At 42.1% G+C, this 19,291-nt stretch overlaps 1 protein-coding gene across 9 annotated transcripts in view; it reads right to left on the reverse strand.

The window, feature by feature from the left end:
* NTRK2 (neurotrophic receptor tyrosine kinase 2) overlaps window positions 1–19,291 on the reverse strand; it is a 172,809-nt gene that overhangs the window by 81,582 nt on the left and 71,936 nt on the right. For 7 of the 9 annotated variants that reach the window (XM_080972478.1, XM_080972481.1, XM_080972479.1 and 4 more), the window contains one exon: window positions 6,028–6,093. The exons of the other annotated variants lie outside the window; for them this stretch is intronic. In XM_080972478.1, the coding sequence (XP_080828604.1) occupies window positions 6,028–6,093 (66 nt within the window). The remainder of the gene's footprint in view (window positions 1–6,027; window positions 6,094–19,291) is intronic. 9 annotated transcript variants of the gene reach the window in all.

The raw sequence follows: 19,291 nt of genomic DNA on the forward strand, positions 1-19,291 counted from the left end.
CGGTATTTTAAACTTATTATAGTGTTTCTCAAATTGTGGGACACACTGTTTTCTTAATCGTACCCACAACCTGTATGGTTTTTGTAATCACAGCTACCAGCAGCTGTGTTGAACACTGAATACAACTGCTGTATTCTTGCCATTTTATTTTGTTAACTGGCTGGTGGGGTGAAGTGGAAATGGGAAGTGGAAAGGGCCAGATTCTGGCCGGAAGGGGAGAAAGAGGGGAGAACGCTGAGTATGAGAGCAGCACACACATCCACATAGCTATGTGTGATGGATTATGCCTCCATGTACCGACAAGATAATAGAGACAGAAAGGTGAATAACAGTGGAAGTGAGACCTGTCCAAAACGTTAAAGAATGACCACTCCCCGCTTAAAACGGGGAGCGCCCTTTGCGTGGACGCACGCAGCCCCTAGATCTGGAGCGGCTCCAACAGCATAGGCTTGGTTTGCCTTCCCTCAGGTGGGATACCTGGAGGTCTCCGCCTACCTCAGTCAGTTGTCCAATCCCACCTGGGGGAAGCGTTGCCAAGGAGACCAGGCCAGGTAGGGGAGGGATTACCTGCCCACACAATAGAGGGAGCATCTTACCTGGGAATCCTCACTTGGCTCCAGAGCTTCTCCCACCCTAACCACTCTCAGTTAATGTCTTATTTGCAGGTTAACTTTTCTTCACAGGTTTTGCAGGTTAACTTTTCTTCACAGGTATGCAGGCGCTGCTACGTTAAGGTCGCTGTTAAAGGGCCGGAAAGGAATTTTCCTGCATTGGCAGGTGTGATGAGTATGAGTTACTCGTGCGTAAACTGGTGCCTCTCTAGGCTAATTTGCCTTGTTAAACCTTTCTGACTGCACAGCCCTTTCTAATCATGACTGTCTCAGTCACTAGCAGAATCCGTCAGTGGGCGTTTCTTGAATCTCTTCCAACATAAGAGTTGTTTGACACCCAGTCTCCTCCTCCTCTCACTGTGCGGGAGCCTTCTGCGCAGGGAGGGCGTAGGTAGCGGAGGACCTGTCCCCTCCTCACTGAGTTCCAGTGAAGAGTCCGTGAGCCCTCTCTCCGATTTCCCCATCTGCCCACTTTTGTTCCTGGTGTTGCGCTTAAATGCTTCCCCCTCCACTGAGCTGCTTCTCCCCCTGCTGCTGGGTCCTTCTCCAGCATCATCCAGGAGCCTCCCCTTCGCCTCCCGCTCTGATGTCAGTTCCCTGACAGCAGGTTTCGCCTTTCCCGTAGCAAAACGTCACAACTTTGGCGGTATCAGGCCTTGGGTGGAATCCTTTAGTCCATCTTCCTCTTTGCGGCGGCGATACCAGGGTTCCCCGTTAAACGGGTTTCTGAAGGGAGGCTTTGACCGTACGCTGAAAGGTCGTCATTGCTCTCCCCTGCGGCGGCGGCAGCGTAACGGGGGCGGCTATCTCTGCTTGAACATATGTTCTCCAGAGCCGGCCCATCCCCCCCCCCCCACTGGATAACCCTGATGCTCCCTAGGTCCCCGGCTGGGGACTGGGGAGGGAGAACGCCCAATGCCTGAGCCAAGGTCTACCCACATTTGAAATTTAATAAAGTTGTGGCCAATTTAATCCCATAGCACGTTGTCTTGAGTCGTTATTCCACATGACGGGGGGACCGCGCGGGATCTGGGGACTCCGCCTGTCCACGCAAATATGATTGTATGGTGTATGCTATAGAAGAGGCATGATTAGCAGCACAAACGCTTCTGCTTATCTTCTATGATGTGGGCTCCCCACGTACGTTACTATTCCCCACTTCCTATGCAGAATGTTCAGCTGTGAGCACGACAATCAGTAATACGCTTTAGAGCTTCTGGCTTATAGGTCAAATTTGTAGAATACTGACAGTCCACTCCACTTTCTCTAATGGCAAAGGAAACCATACATTTAGTTATGAATCCTTTTACCTGCAGTATAACCATCCACAGGTACATTTGTACAGGATCTCACCACATTGATTGAATTTCCCAGTTTTGACTACACATGTAAGAAATAAATCTTGCCCTAAGATAAATGCAGCATCCAACAAGAAACATTTAACCTATCTGCATGCGATTCTGGCTGGTTTTCTTACATGGTAGCTGAAACAAATGCTCAAGCCCAAATAACAGGTAGGAATCTAGTGTGGAGCCCTTACTATGTAACTTTAGACAATTTCTAATGATTACACTCCATTCGCACATTAATTAATCAATGCACAGGAAGGTTAAGTGAATCATCAAACAAGGTCACATATCCTGTCAATGGGTGAAAAGAGCAGAACACAAGAGTCTTGAGTCCCATTATTAGTCTTTCTTGAACTGCCCCAGACACACAACCATTGTAGAGCTATAGACACAACCTACCATAACACCACAATATCATACTAAGGCATCATTATTGTTAACATTTTTGTCCACAATCCTCAACACAGAAATAAGTATGTAAGAGACACATGTGGGTTTGTTTGTTAATAAAAATGCAGTTTCTTGTACAACTAATAAAAGTCACGTTCCTTATTAACTGCCAAGCCATATATTCTCAGCGTCTACAGAAACAAAGTTTATAATTTAAGGAGACAAATTGGAATAATTAATGTGATTGCTATTGATAGTGTTCATTCATATGTTTAATAGCTTAAATAAGCTATCTACAAGTTCATAAAATAAAAGTGTATCTGTGTGTGAGAGAGAAATGGAATTGTACACACTTTAATTTTTGAAAAAGTGTTAACACTGATCTCAATATAAAATGAATTAGTGGGGTAGAACGTTAAGATATGACCCACAGACTCAGCATTTCTGACAGCAAAAATATGGGCAGGGTTAATAGCCTCATGCCCTGCCGGCAATGATTGCTGATTTCCTTAAACTCTTTTGCAGTGGCCTTGCCTGTAATAGGCTATTTTAGGCTACTTCACGGTGTTCTCTCCCACTGAAACCTTGAACAGCATTTACATCTTCCTGGCATGAGACAGAAAGAGAAATATAAATTGTATTCAGCATTTTAATCTAGGATTTACGATGCTTTTCTCAAACGCAGGGTCATTACTCTCACATTGCCCTGTGCAATGTCTAATAAGCACTTCCTTCTACGATTCTGCTTGTGTTGAAGATATAGTTCCTTGCTTTTTTATTGATTAGTGAGAATGAAGGGCATTAAAAAGACTGCAGCTTTCAAATAAACTTCCTTTCAAAACGATACGCTGGCAGGTTTTGTGCTATGAATTTACATTTCACTCACATTGCAAATAATTGCAATGGGCTGCATCATAAAATCATCCTCTACCAATACTGAAAAAGATGGGGAGTACAGATCTCTATGAGATCTGGTTACCGTGGCAGCTCTTGCTAAGAATAGCAAGACTGAATTAAATTCAGTTAAAATTATATTGTATTGAAGTTGTCAGAAAACTTTGCAGTGTGCTTAAAAAAATGGTATTTTTGCTATTAATAGTGTACCTAGAAGTTTATTCTCATTATATGTAAACCTCTGCACCTACTACATCGATTCTACAAGAACCTGTTTTGTAGGATAAAATTCCTGTCCAGATGCAACAGGAACTCACCCTCTGCACTTTCTGGAAACATTTGGAGATGTTTTTGTTCCGACAGACTTTGCCAGCTGGATGGAAAGGTCTCGGCTCTGCCTGAGTGCCTACTTTGCACTGTTTTTAAATTCATAAACTGTTATTCTCTGTGCTGTTTTTAACACTTTTTAAAGCTGTTTTAATGGTATTTTGTACCTTGAAACTTGTGTTTGGAAGGTGATAGTTAAATAAATAAATATGAACCTGCACCATGCATTTTGTAAAGAAATGGACACAGTGTCATTTTAGACAATTACCATGGAAATGTACAGGGGAATGAATTCAGCTAAAACCACCACTGATGTGATAAGAGATGGAAAATGAACAGGATATAATGCTACTACTAGTGTGGATGCTGTCTCCAACAGACGCCTAAATCCTACACAGAATTAGCCAAGGTTTCAATGGGATTCAGCATGCTTAACTCTGCTGGATCTGAGGCTATATATGCTTAAGGAATCGAAAAACAAAACAAACCCTTGGTATATTTCCAAGTTTAAGTAGATCCAAGTTAAACTTAAGAAGACTTTTCTGGAAATTCAGCCCACGTGTTTGACAAGAATGGAATGGTAATTAAATATTACCAAATTAATTAACATAAAATTAATTAGAGAGTTGAGCTACGTTGGACAGTAGGCTATGGGTGACTTACTACAAGGTCTACCAGGAATACCACTAAAAAGCTAAATATTAGAGACTAGGGCCCTGTGGAACTCGACATCTTTCCGCAGGGTATGCAAGACGGAGCTGTTCCACCAGGCCTTTGGCCAAGGCACAGTCTGACCCTCCTCTCTCCTTCTAGAATCTTCATAGAACTCTAACCCAACGGTTGCCATTAATTTGATTCTGAATTGATTTTAGAATGTATTTTAATTAACTGACTGTGCAATTTTATGTACACTGTGCTATTTTTACCTGTTGTTAGCCACTCTGAGCCCGGCTTTGGCCAGGGAGGGCAGGATACGAATAAATTATTATTATTATTATTATTATTATTATTATTATTATTATACCAGGGTACTCTTATTTAGTGACATTTGCATTTCTGTCACCAGCATGACTAGATTTCAGCTCAGAACTCCTCATATAACTAAGTTTGCTAGCTTTTTTTAAAACAACAACAAACCAGTCCAGTCTGCCAGTAGTCTGCCATTAGAAACATAGAAAGCTGACATAATACCAGGAAACACTATTTGAATTGTCTTTTATGCATGATGGAAGCTGCTTTCTGAGAGTATGGCCCTAAAAGGCAGTCTAAAAATATGTTAAATAAGTATTTGCCCATCCAGCCCAGCATTGTTTACTCTATGAGGCAAAAGTTCTCCAGGGTCTCATGCCAATGTCTTTCCCATCATTTGGAACCCACAAACTTCCTAACTGGAGACATTAGGGATTAAAGCTGAGGTCTTTTGAATGCAAAGTATATATACTCTGCCACCCCTCATCTATGACCCTTTCCCTCTTTTTAATCGCATTAAAAAGATTCCAAGAAAATTTCCATACCCAGAAAGGAAAGTCGCAGAGCTGCTTTCCCTCACAGCTTTCACATACTGAAATAGTCTCATGAGTCAGTCCTTATGTAGGAACATAGGAACTTATACTGAATCAGACCAGTGGTCAATCTAGTTCAGTAATGTCTATGCTGACTGACAGTGGCTCTACCGTGGCTATAGATGCTGAGACCTTATGACCATAGAATCTGGGACCTTTTGCATGGACATCAGATTATCTACTACTGAACTATAGCCCTGACGTAAGGGGCTTATAAGCTATGTGCTTATTGTACATCTATGCATTTTGATTATGTATTAGGATTTATCATATTGTAAACTGTGCATAGCAAGTGACCTATAATTAGAATGAATATATAAATACATGTTGATCTCACCAATCAATTTGCAAGTACTGAAGCAGTTTTGTGAATGGTTCAATGGGTCTTTGAAATGAGACTCAAAGAGTCCTAAGAAATCTTCAAACTTTAGGGCAAACGAAGGTATGATTAGAGAATATTTCTTCAGAGGCTTAAAGGGAGAAGGCAACTTAACATACACATCCCTGGAGCTTTGTTATTTAATTTTAAGTGCTGTGGGAAATCTGTGCCAGTGCTGTGGCACATATCAGAGTGTCCATAAAACTCTGGGCTGGAGTCACCAGATATAACAATATGTTCTACTGAACTTCTTCATTTCACAAATTGGAGACAGGTAATATTCCTCCTTATCCTCCCATTGCTATGTCTCTTAGGATGGATGGATGGATGTGAAACTAAAATGACCAATGAAATATATGGGACCACACAACACAATAATGGTAAGAATGTTTTGCGCTAAGACTACTACTATGATGGAATCATTTCATAGTATATCCATTTTTAATAAGAAAAATGGATTTTAGTCTTTATCTTCTGGTCCATGAGCTATGAGTCTATACAACTAATGGTCTCACCTTCATTATCGCAGTCTTGCAATGACAGCCACATGTGGTCTACCAGACCAACTTGTTTAAATTCAACTGCAACGAGATGCACTGGCATTAATGCAACAGAAAAGGGTGTTGATCAAGCTCAACATAACTTAAGGTCATTTAACACATTCCATTGCTCACACCAGCACCACTCACTCCAGTTTAACAGTCTGCACCTAAACTATTTATTCAGAAGAACCTCCCTCCAGAGGGTGTTTATTTACTACAAAGAAACTGAAGGAGATCTCTGCATATTCTTCTATGTCATGAACAGCCACCTCTCTGGCAGGAAAGAGGTGGGAAGCACACATAAAGCTAGACAAGATGCAATTAACCTACATGCTTTTTGTTATGTAAAAAAGCAACTGAGGGTAAGACTGAGCAAGCTCGGGGTCATTTGAGATGAGGCAGAGTTTTAGCAGGTGGCTTTTGTAGAGGCTGTGGCAGGGAAATAAATAGCTATATTTCCCTTCCCCACTCAATTTCCAAAGCTGCCAAGGCTTCCCCTTGGCTGATATTTACATAACAAGAAACTTGCAGTTTAATTGCATTGATGCAGTTAATGTTACATCTAGTTTAGACCTGATAGAAGGGCAGGAAAAGACAGGGCTGAGATTACTAAATTTTAGCAGATAGTTGTAATTCTGAATTAACTGACTGATTATTATTTTTTAAAAAATGTAAGTGTTTGTATGTGCATGCCATAAAAATGCAAATAACCTGGCTGGTTTTTCCCCCCAACCACCCTGTTTGCCTTGTTGCTAATTGTGGCCTGGATCCAAAAAGCCATTTCAGGTGCACAAAAGGGCTTAGGGCATACCCACAATGACTTTTTAATCCCACACCAAATCAGAAACCAGTTTTTAAACTGCTCTCTGCTTCAAAAAAGAGCTGCTCTTTGAGAAGCACAAATTCAAAGATCCCTCTGGCACAGAGAATTGACCATGCAGTTCTTTGGATCCAGGTCTATGTTTGCACACATCAATTTCAGTCCTGTTTCAGTCCTGTTTAGATGGGAAGTGAGTTTGTGTGTTTCATTCTAAATGAATGTTTTAGAATTTCTATTTAGATCCAGCATTTGTCAGCTTCTACTCCAGAGGACTCAGAAGTAGGTCAGTAAGTCAGGGCAATAATTCATGGCTGGAACATCCCTCTTGTCTTAACTGCTTTCTGCAAGGGGCGGGGGGGGGGCGCAGCTGGGTAAATGGAATAACTTCCAGCTACTCATCGAGAGGAAGATAGTAGAGGAAACCAGTACCAATTCCTTCTGAAATTAAAGGCAGTGTGCTAAAGTTAAACTAGTTTGTGCAGAAGTAGTAAAAGACTGTTTAGTTTTCTTCTTTTGTTATGGAGGGAGGAGTAGGAACTGACTGGTTGGGTATGCATGGACAGGAAAAGAACTCTGTGAGCACGTATTCTTATCTATAAACAGCTGAGGAGACTGGGTGGGATGCATAATTGTGACTAAACTTGGAATCAGATCAGGGGAAACCAAGACTTTGCTCAGAACAGATTGAAACCTGCCCTACTTTATACAACAGCTTTGAGTCCAGTGATTCCATTTCTCTTAACCTTAAATGACATGGCATCTTTCATGGCATTCAGGCAGCAAGTAAGGGCATGTTTTTGTACATGGGGGCACAGTCTGTATATCTGCATTATTAGGGTCAATGTAACATGTGAGCTGATAGCTCATAGATGTCAGCCACAGTTGGGGAACAGTTCGCATGCAGAAGGTTCCAGATTCTGTTCCTGGCATCTCCAGGTAGGCTGGGAAAACTTGTAACCCTGGTGTGATGATGTCAGTTGAGTGCAAACATTACTGAGGTAGATGGTCTGACCTGGGATATGGCAGCTTCTTATTGGCCAAATCTTAATTTCAATTTAGTGCAACAAAATGTGTTTCTGTGTATGTAAACTCTGTATTAATCATGTCACTATCACAGAGCTGAAGTGTGTACCGTCCTACATAAACAAAGAATGAAACTAGAGACAGGCTGGCCACATAATATTTTGCAATGGGAACTTCAGCAGCAACTGTTAACTCCCAATGCAAACTAGTGGTTAGCTAATGCGCACTGTGGGGAAAGATGGGGAGAAATTCAATTCAGTTCTCATCTGAAGGTGAATCAACCTAATTTAAACTTTCTCAAACAACATGTAAACCGAAATACAAAATTCACTCAAAACCACACTTCTCTGAATTTTACAGTGCAGTTCTCCATCAAGTAATGCGTACAAAAATGCATAAACTGAGGTAAAGTGTCCATAAAAATGTAAATAATGAAGAAAATAACATTCAAAATGCATTATATTAACGGAATTTGTTTTTCAAATGTGTGTGTATTAGACAAAATTGCATGCAAATACGTGCATGTTAGGAGAAATTCACACAAACGTGCTGATGAATTTGTATGAGGATTTTTAAAACAAAAGTTGCAAACTGCTGTAGAAATGTGCAGAGGTAAAGGTAAAGGGACCCCTGACCATTAGGTCCAGTCGTGGCCGACTCTGGGGTTGCGGCGCTCATCTCGCTTTATTGGCCGAGGGAACCGGCGTACAGCTTCCGGGTCACGTGGCCAGCATGACTAAGCCGCTTCTGGAGAACCAGAGCAGCGCACGGAAACACTGTTTACCTTCCCGCCGGAGCAGTACCTATTTATCTACTTGCACTTTGACGTGCTTTCGAACTGCTAGATTGGCAGGAGCAAGGACCGAGCAATGACAGCTCACCCCGTTGCGGGGATTCGAGCTGCCAACCTTATGATCGGCAAGTCCTAGGCTCTGTGGTCTAACCCACAGCGCCACCCGCATCCCAGAAATGTGGAGAACTGAACTTAAAATTGGAAACTGAAATTGATAGATTCACCTTTTCCTAACCACGAGCAATGCATTTATATAGCACTGATCAAGCATTACCTTCTCCATCCAACCCTCTGCATTTTAATAGCCATTCAGGTTGACAAGCCTTTTGTATAGCATTATTTGGAGGCTGACAAGGCAAGGAGTGGAATCCCAGCCCATTGCAATGCAATTCTGTGGCCATCTGGAAACTCTGTTGATTTTTATGCAAATGAGGGTGGCTGTGACAGGTTTGGGTCAGAGGAAGCAGTTGAGGAGTATCCAAAATGCTGGATGGAATGGCCATTCAAAATTGGGCTGATTGACATGGCAGGCATTAAAGCCTACAAGAAATGTCTCAGGACTGACAACGTATGCCAGGGCATTCCCATGCTTGTTTATGAAAAGCAGGCTTTATTGTGAGACTAGTTACCCAAATTACCACCTTCTCCCTTACCAGCCTGTTTGCTGCCAAAGATCTACCCGGGAGCCCCTTTTCTGTATGCTGCTGTAGTTTAAGTATGGCTGGTGGGGAGTAGAGCGGGGCCTGTCAAGAAAACTGGTTTTTATGTTTAAGCCTTTTCTAAAAAGATGGCTCCTTTTGCTCAGCTTTCTGGATAAATCAGCTCATGAGAATGTAGTTTTCTCTCTCACTAATAGCAGATGGCACCTGTGTTATCTCACTATCCCAGGTTTTCAAGTCTATCCCACTGCCTTGCTAATTAAAGTTAAATTATTTCTTCAGCTGTGCAGTCGCACAGATACTCTTAGACTCTAGGTTCTGGAAAGCTACAACCTATGATTGGCTAAGAAGACACTGGAATATTGTTAGGCAAAATCCTAGAAGTACTGTATATTCCTCTGCAGGGCGCAGGGTGGGATAGCCTAAATGCATTTCTGACAGACAGTTGGGCTCCTGGTGATTCATACAGATCATAGTTCAGTTCCCCATCTCAACAGATTCCCACGGCCATTTGGTAACACACTTCATTGACATAGAAGGCAGCAATGCCTGTAGCTGATTCAACAGAGCTAAGCTGTCCTAATGCATTCTTATGGCCATTTGACAACTCAATTTTTATGCATATGAGGGCAGATGTTGGGTACAGTAGGGCAGGCCTTAAAAACCTCGGGATGAGCAAGCAACCCACCTTTGATTTAATGCTTTCCAATGGCTATTCAGAAATACATTGTGTTCCCATGGCCATTGATTTAGTGTATCCCAAGAAACACAGGGAGAGAAGGCAATAGAAATGGATTTTTCTATTAGTGGCTTTTTATGAACAACATTAAATCAGTATTACATACATGAAACCTGCTTGAACTGTAAGTATAATGTCACAGGGATTAATAAAATTGAACAGCATACGGTCCCTGACTGATGTAGTCTTATGAGCAGCTACAAATTTGGATCTGCTATATTTAACAGCTATTGATTACTTGTGCCCTTGATATATGATAAAGCCAAATGCTAGCAGTCAATTCTAAAATATTTCTAATGCCAGTATTATGTAACATATTTAATCACCATAGATAGGTTCCTTCCCCTTTCCATTGCTTATGTTTTTACCTTGTCTAAATATCTGATACATCTTCAAATGCCTCCTATATTCTTCTCAGATTTGGAAGCCTGTCATGAAAAATTCACCCTATCTAGTGCCCTAGTTTCTAAAACAAATGTTAAATTAAGATATCTAGTTACACAGACATGTCTATTCCTCTTTTGTTTTTGGACATCTCACATACTGTATATAAACAATCCACACTTATTTGTCTGTTTACACCTGCAAAATAAATGTAATTTGCAAGCTCATAGGATGAAGGCAGTATCTACATGATTTAAATAGCCAAGGTATTGATCATCCTTAAAGTCAAACTCCAAGTTCTTTCTATTTCCCCTTTCTGTGCAACTTCTCAGTGAAGCCTGAAAGCAGGATCTGAGCAACTGGTGTTCAGAGGCTTACTGTCTCTGACAGTGAAAGGAGAACACAGCCTTATCCTCCTTCAATTTATAATCTCATGGAGTGAGACAATCTATAGGAATCTGCAAAGAGAAATTACCCAATCACACACACACCCCTAAAAATAAGTGCTAATCAAAATTCAGTTACATGCATTCATTTTGTGACAATCATTCTAACAGGAGCCAGTAAATTAAAAAGAGGTGGACTAGAAAGATGCAACTATACTAGTATTTAATAAGAATCATGTATGGCAACTGATATCAGAGGTGGAAATATCCCATTCTCCCACTAAAGCAATGCCCCACTATTAGGTCAAGGGAATGCAAGTCAGGGTTTAGGTCAGCAAGTCAGGGTTTAACTGGCTAAAGGGTCATCACTTTCAGATTTTTCAGCTAGTACATTTGCAGCCCACAGCTTTGGGTGTGGTTAAGCTTCCTCCAACTATCTTGCATTCCCAACTTTAGCACTCTTGTTTTCTAAACCTCTGGTCTCTCTCTCTCTAGTTCATATCTCTTTATCTTTGTAACACTGTAGATGACTCAAAGCTAAGAGGCCCAGTGGTCTGACTTGGTGTAAGACAACTTTCTATGTTTCATCAGATCAGAACACCACAATGTTCACTTGAGAATAACACTAATTCGCAGACAAATCCTAGTTTTCTCTCTTTTCCCTGAAGGGAAGGATGAAGCTAGTGCTAGGACATTAAAAAGTAGTATGTCCCCTGTGGACAGTCCCGTGATCCTGCTTCTTATCATGGCAAAGGATAATACCCGGTGAAGATCTCAAAAGTGGCCCAAGAAGCCAAGGCTGCAGCACTCCCTATGGAATAAGCAAGCATGCCTTCAAACAGCTGCAAATGGCAAGAAGTAGAGGGTAGATCTATACTTTCCTGAAGCCAGTGCACCAGGAAGGTCATAGACACTGTCCTGCCAAAGATAACTTCTTCCAAAGTAAGAATAGGGTCTGTGTTGTCAAATGAGCTTCATCCTGTTTACATAACACATGAGAGCTCTGTATACATCAAGAATTTCCCCCAAGGAGTGGCAGGCAGTTGGCAGAAGAAAAGAAGAACAAATCTTCCACCCTGCAGAAAAGGCCAGGTCAATTTTAAGAATAAAATACTTAATGGGCCTAAAGATTACATTTCCCAGCAGGTAACGACACAGTTCTTTCCCTAAAGGCAGAATCCCAAACTCTAATACTCAGCTTGCTGAGGTGACCACCACCAGTCAGTCTTCAAAATCAGGATCTTGAACGTAGTGGGTCCAAAGGCTTTAAGAGGTTGTGAACTGGAGGGGGGCTCACAAAATAAGTTGGTCCAGGTATGCAGTTGACAAACTATGCAAGATGACAATAAGTTTTCCAGGGTAATGGCAAGGGCTGCTATCTGCTTCCGTAGAGTTCTTTGTTTCAACCCTGACTAAAGGCTATTTTGGAGGAAACCAAATCCACCACAACCAGTGCTTCCCCACCCCCTAGAAAAATAGGGGCCAGTACTCACCATGAAGTTGTTACAGTATGTGCCACACTTTTTAACAACAACAAAAAGAGGTGCAGGTACTGTGTACCCTTGAGTACCCCCTGAAAAAAAGCACTGACCACAACCTAAGCCTAGTTTGAGTTCTTTTTACCATACCACTGGCATCAAGCTACAAAAACATCCAGGTGGTGCCACATACCATTTAGTCAAAAGGACATAGATGCAAAGAGGATGTAGATCATTTCTGTGGAATAACTATGAGCTTAGCGGTAGCCCACTTATTCGCCAAGTCAGTGCAGCCCAGATTGTGTTAAAGCAGAGAAATGTGAAGGAAGAGATTTGAGGTGCATGAATGTGGCTCACAAGCTCCAAAAACCACATGCATTTTGGCACCACTGCACATTTGCAGCCATGTTGACTAGGACACAGTAGCTCCTGATGAGGTGTGCTAAGTATACTAGTGCCAGACGGATCACCATTAATTCATGGAACTTATGCTCTTTTCCTCCTTTTTTGTTTGTTACCTACATACCATGGTAACAAACAAAAGCAATACCCCCCCCCCCAAGTTTAAAAGGCCATAGATTGTTAAATTAGCCAAAGGCCTGGGAAAAGAGGAATGTTTTTGCCTGATGCCTAAATATATATAACGAAGGTGCCAGGCAAGCGTGCCCAGGGAGAGTATTCATCACCAGAGAATTTTGGAAGCAGGCATATATTGGTTCAGTCTAAATAATCTGAATTTGAAGTAGAATCTTGCCCAAGTTGAAGTATGAAATATTCATTTCCAGAAGCTTGGATGAAGACTGAAGACGTGTCACAACATCATGTTAGAGGAGCATCACAAGTACACTCACCAAGTTCATGCTGCTGGGATACAGAAAGACTCATTCTATGGACACAATGAGAACCAATTACAAAAGGAGTGACTGATTTTGTCATCCTTGCAGATGACAAAACTATGCATCTACAGGGCAGAGCTTGTTATTTCCAAACGTTTAAGAAACAGGACCTAGGAACAAAGAAAGAAACAAGCATGCAGGTAGTTGAGGAGTGGATATTTATAGATCCCCTTCTCCATTAGAAAAGCTGCTGGACTTTCCAAGATCTTGGTGAAGAGCCTCAGAGTTCAAGAGTGACGGAAGGGCAAAGCATAGAATTACTGCTACTGATCCTTATACCTGAAACAACAGAATCTGCAGTGTCCGTTCTGGATTGGGATGTGAGGACAGGCTTTGCTAAGAATGACTGTGGCTAGGGAAGGAAAGTATCAAGAGTCTCTGTATGAAACCTGCACTTGATCAGAAACTGATTGGCTCATTTAAAAATCTGAAACAACTCACGCTTCCCTGCTTTTTCTTAAGAACAGTGAAAGACCTGGGAAAGGGCCCACACCCACCAGAAGGCCATACTGGCAGCGACTTTTTCTGGCAGTTACAGAGCCTTGATGGGGGAGAGATGCAAGCTGATGGGGGTGAAAATATATGTGCATGGTCTGTTACAGGTAAAGGTTGGTCTGAAGTAACATTATTTCTTTCATACGCAATTTCATCTGGTCAAGGCTAAACCAGGGATGAAGAATTCCCTCCATGGAAGTCTGGCAGGAGAGAAGGCAGGTGAGGATTGTCCCTGTTTAGGGAAGTTTTTAATGTTTGGTGTATTTATCGTGTTTTTAATATTTTATTGGGAGCCACCCAGAGTGGCTGGGGAAACCCAGCCAGATGGGCGGGGTATAAATAATAAATTATTATTATATTATTCTACTCTCTCTTCCTCACTTGTTTTCTTTTTTATAGACATAAGAACAAAATGCCAGGTCCTGCTGGAGCCTATCATCTGCAAAATAAGACAGGATGAGAAGAGGTCATGTCTGACCCAGTTCAGGACTGCTTTCCTGGCCTCAAATGACAGCGTTTCCCAACGCTGCCTTTCTCCTCATGAAGGAAGAATGGCTAGATAAGGCTTCCTAAATGTCTGACAGGATACAGCGGGGGTGGGAGGTCTTTTGGGAAAGAAAAGAAAAGGTGACAATGTGCATATGAATTGGGGAGGGGGGCACAATAGTGGTGACCTTGACAGAGAAATATCGACCATGATTTGCCTTGTGACTAAAGGGATGGAATTGGAAACCAACCATTCTGAATCATTAATGAATTCCAATTCTCTACTTTGAACTTCACCTCTTTGTGGAATGAAGTGAAAGTCTCTCTCCCCCCCCCCCCAATTTCTTCCTAAAAAATGCATGCTATTCCTAACCAAGCACCTTTTTGTTCAGCTTTGGGAAACTGCTTTCTAAATGTAACTGTTTAGTACAACTGGTCTGTCTTGGATATCATTTTTACATCTGCACAAACCAACAATGGAGAAATAAGGCTACTTGGATGGGAAAGGGGCTTGTCCCACCAGTAACACTCTGCAGCCCTGTTAAGCCAAAGTATTTGAGTCATTCGAGCTTAGCAAGTTGCCTAAGTTGCCTGATATTTTAAGTTATTGGCAGAAGTGCTAATATTACAAGAGGCAGCTGTAGGAGCTTGAGCCTAAGCTTCTGGATAGGAAAGAACTCCTCCTGGATGTTCTTGTCTAAGAGGCAATCTGTAGCTGCCTATAGAGCAAAGTGGTCCATTGTGATGATGGCAACACCTAGTGATGTATCATGTTTTTACTATTTTTTGTTGGGAGCCACTCAGAGTAACTGGGGCAACCCAGTCAGATGGGTGGCATATAAATAAAATAAGAACAACAACAACAATTAGTGGCTGGGGTCTTCATCTGGGGCAGGGGTGGCTCACAATATGCTTCTTGGATTCCCAACTCCCTTCAACTCCAGCTAACATAGTCAGATGATGGCAGTTGTAGTCCAGCAACATCTGGCAGACCACAAATCCTCCATCCTTGTTGTAAAATATAATAACACTTTATACAATGTTATAGGTTTGCTTTGGAACTTAAGACAGGGTTTGTCACAGAAACGGACTGGGGAAAATCTTTGAAATAAATATTCTCGCTGATTACTTAATGCAACAACAAACTTCCAACAGCCAGAAACTGTCCATTAAAAAAACATATTTGAGAGGAACAGGGACATTTCATTTAACTCTGGCCCCAAGGACAATGTACTGCTATTGACAGCAGTGAAAATTAGTACACGGTGTCAAATTCATGGCTTCCTACAGTAACACGATTCTATTAGCTTACACAGCGATATCACTACTTCCACTGTTAATGTGTCAGGTCCTTGAAGCAATTAGGAGGTGAATGGTGTTTCCAACTCTATCAGGCTAGGTAGCTAGAAATGAATACCTATGATTTCAATCTATACAGCAGAAAAAGGCGAGAAAGGTTAAAAAAACAACACCCCACCATTTTTAGTTTGGATAAAATACAAAAACGACAGCTATGCTTTTTCTATGGCGGAGGGAATGTAAATTACTCAAGAACATAAACAGGCTTTCAAGGATAAGGAGAGACAGTCGTGATAGTACCACTAGGAAAAGAAAAAGTGCCATAGGAGCCACTGGTGTGTGTGTGTGTGTGTGTGTGTGTGTGTATGTATGTATGTATGTGTGTAGAGGTGCTGCACTTGTGTGTGTGCGTGTGCTATGCAAAAATCATGATACAGTCGTACCTTGGAAGTTGAACACCTTACAAGTCAAACGTTTTGGCTCCTGAACGCCGCAAACCTGGAAGTGAGTGTTCCAGTTTATGAACGTTCTTTGGAATCCAAATGTCTGACACGGGTTCCGTGGGTTCCGATTGGCTGAAGGAACTTCCTGCAGCCAATCAGAAGCCACGCCTTGGTTTCCGAACGTTTTGGAAGTCGAACGGACTTCCGGAATGGATTCCGTTCGACTTCCAAGGTACGACCGTATTGGAAAAACAGGGAAGCCAGCCGGTGCTTCTGTGTCTCCCTGAGTTGAGTGAGCAAGCGCTCTTTCCTCCCTTCTTCCCTTCATTGTGTGCAAGCCGCTGATAGAAAGCATTGTTTTGTGAAGCTAGCTGATGCTGAAGCTTAAGGAAACCCACCCTTCCGGCTCACATGGGCCAGAACAGCATGAGGGGGCAAGGAGGCTGTATGCGGGAGCAGAGCTTGTAAAAACTGCTGGGAAATGCAATTCATCTCTGCATACTCTCCGCCCTACTTATTGGTAAAAACATACACAGGATAGGCTTATAGGCTTCAGAACAAAATGCCAGGTCCTGCTGGAGCCTACCATCTGCAAAATAAGCCTATAATTGACTTTTTATTTCTATTCTTTGTATATTGTATTGTTGTTTTATTGCTATGGCTGATGGCTGACGCAAATAAAGATTCATTCATTCATCCATCCATTCATCAAGGTGTTCAAAACTAAAGGAACAGGCACTATAATGGTGCTTGGCTGGAAAGGGGAGAATACAAAAAAAAAGTAGTACAGTAATTCCATCTAGAAATGGAGTGTATCCAATTTTATAAACTGCCATTGAAATGTGTCAGGCTACAATTGAACAATTTATCCTTGCTACAATATACCATATTTATCCGTGTATAAGATGGGATTTTTAACAACAATATTGTTAAAAATTGGGGGTCAACTTATACACGGATAGTGCAGAGGGGGGACATGCGATTGGTGGCAGCCGTGAGCAGGAGATTGTAATCAGCGATTGGGTGGACGATTAGTGGCTGCGGCAAGGCCTTGGCAGCAAGTGGGTGGGCGATTGGCATCAGTGGTCAGGCTGGTGAGAGATTGTCGGCAAGCCCCCCCCCCCCATAAAAGCCCAACAACTCTGGGCAATCCTCCCCCCAAATAACTCAACAACTCTGGGCAACCCCCCCCCAAAAAAAGCTTAACAACTCTGGGCAATCTCCCCCCATTTCCTAAATTTGGAGTCCCAAAAAATAGGGGTTGTCTTATACACGGGGGCATGTTATACACGGAAAAATATGGTAGGTGCTGTATTGAAGTCAAAGTAAAACAAAGGATATTGCTTCAGCTCCCATTTGACCAGAGCATCTTTAATGCTCATTCAATGTTCTTTTGGCTCCTTTTTTGGTAAGCTGCCTGGCTCCCTTTCCCTCATGAGGCTCCTTTGAAGCACTAGTTGCTTGCAGAGATATATGTTAGCTGACTCTAACGCAGGATTTGGAATTTATAGGCTAGATAAAGGGAATTGCTAATGCATTCACTGGCACAACATCACCCCAAGAGGATATAGTCTCTAGATCAGAGTCCCGAAGGAACCCTAGCTACTGTGCATGCATGCTACAGTCTGGCACACACTGCTTTCTTTGTTTCGTTCTTTCTAGGATGAAACTCTGAGATCAGGTAAGATATACCACAGCAATAGGACATCAGCCACCACCCCTAACTGTGTCACAGAATCAGACAGAACCCAACAGCATAGTGCTAAGGTAACTCTTTTTTTGCATTGCAAAATGAAGTGCCCAAATATCTGTCCAGCTCTTTCAGAGACTTCCCTGGTTCAAGTGAAAGGCCAAGAGTAAAGGGGTTTCAATGGGTACAGTAACAGAAGAAAACACCCAAAGAACTCTAAAGCAAGAGTTCTAATGTCCACATGGAGATACTCAGTGCTTTTTTCTGGGGTACGCAGGGGTATGCATTTTGTGAATCTAAGTTTGGCCACATTGAGGGGCAGTATTTCAATATGAGTGGGAAAATGAGTAGCCCTAAACATTTTTTTAAAGAAAAAAACACTGGAGATACTGCATGCAAAATCTTCCCCATGCACTCTCATGTCAACAGATGCTCCACTGAACAAGAACATGTATGCATATGTCCTCCATGAGCTCTGGCACATACGTAAAGCTAGTTTGCACCTGTCTGAGCTCCTGCACACATAAGAATATGTTCATGCTGGGGTTGTGAAACAGGATTTAGGGCTGACGTTAAGACTAAGAAAGACGCTGAATTCGTAATGCTATCTGAGTGGGTGTTGAAAACCATGGTGGCCAGCCAAAAGTTGTGGCCTATGAAGAATCCAGGATGACACCCCCCCCCATACCATGGAACAAGTGGGTAGGTATAATTTTGTACGTAAAAGAAGTTGAGTAATTTGGTGGAGAATATGGAATTAGGAATGCCCTACTCATAACTAATCATCATTGTAGAGGAAAATGAAATTTTACTAAATACTATGATGAGACTGAAAGGGAATACTCATATCACCCATGGCAAAGCAAAAAATGAAACTAAACACACTTTCCTGCTTTGAGGTCATGTTGAAATAAGCACCTGCTAATCCATCTACTGTAGGTCAACTAAAAGACTCCATAGAGATAATCAAAGCAGAAGGACTGTGAAAGTTGATGGAGCTGGATCCCTATCTCAGTGGCGGCTTTGAAACCTTATGGGTATGTGTCTCCACAATTCTGGAGGCTAATGTGTAATACTATTAGTACAGAAAGAGATCCCTAACCTATAGCAGGAATCCATATGTGATATATGCACAGGAACCTCTGCCCCAATCTGATGCATAGTTCCTCTTATCATCACAATAAATTGGTGAAAGGCTCCAGGAACTGGACCATAGAGAAGATGGGTGCTCTTCTTTCAAGAGATCACAGTCCCAGTCTTCAGCATGAGCAAAGTAGTGATGGGTGTCATGGCTATAGATCCAGGAACAAGGGAATAACAGAGGTGTGTGGTAAAAGTGAGGTGAAGGAACTCAGGAAGAAGCAGGAGAGTCAAGATGGAGTAGCAGGAAGTGTCATCAATCACAAGGATGTCAAGGGAGACTTTGAGAATAAGGAGCTCCTTCACTGGGAAGAGGCATGGTAGATTGTCAAAAACCTTTTAAAAATGGAAACCTACACTCTGCTGCTGTGATAGCAGTCACCATAATAACTTAGAATAGAAGCAGAGGCTGATGGAGGGGAGCTCATCACTCCAGATGTTGGTGGGGTAGTCATGGGAGTGGCAGAGAAGTCATTAAAGCATGCACAGTATGGGAGACCTTCACA

The sequence above is a fragment of the Podarcis pityusensis genome (assembly GCF_964106645.2).
Source record: "Podarcis pityusensis genome assembly, chromosome: 11".
NCBI lineage: Eukaryota > Metazoa > Chordata > Lepidosauria > Squamata > Lacertidae > Podarcis > Podarcis pityusensis.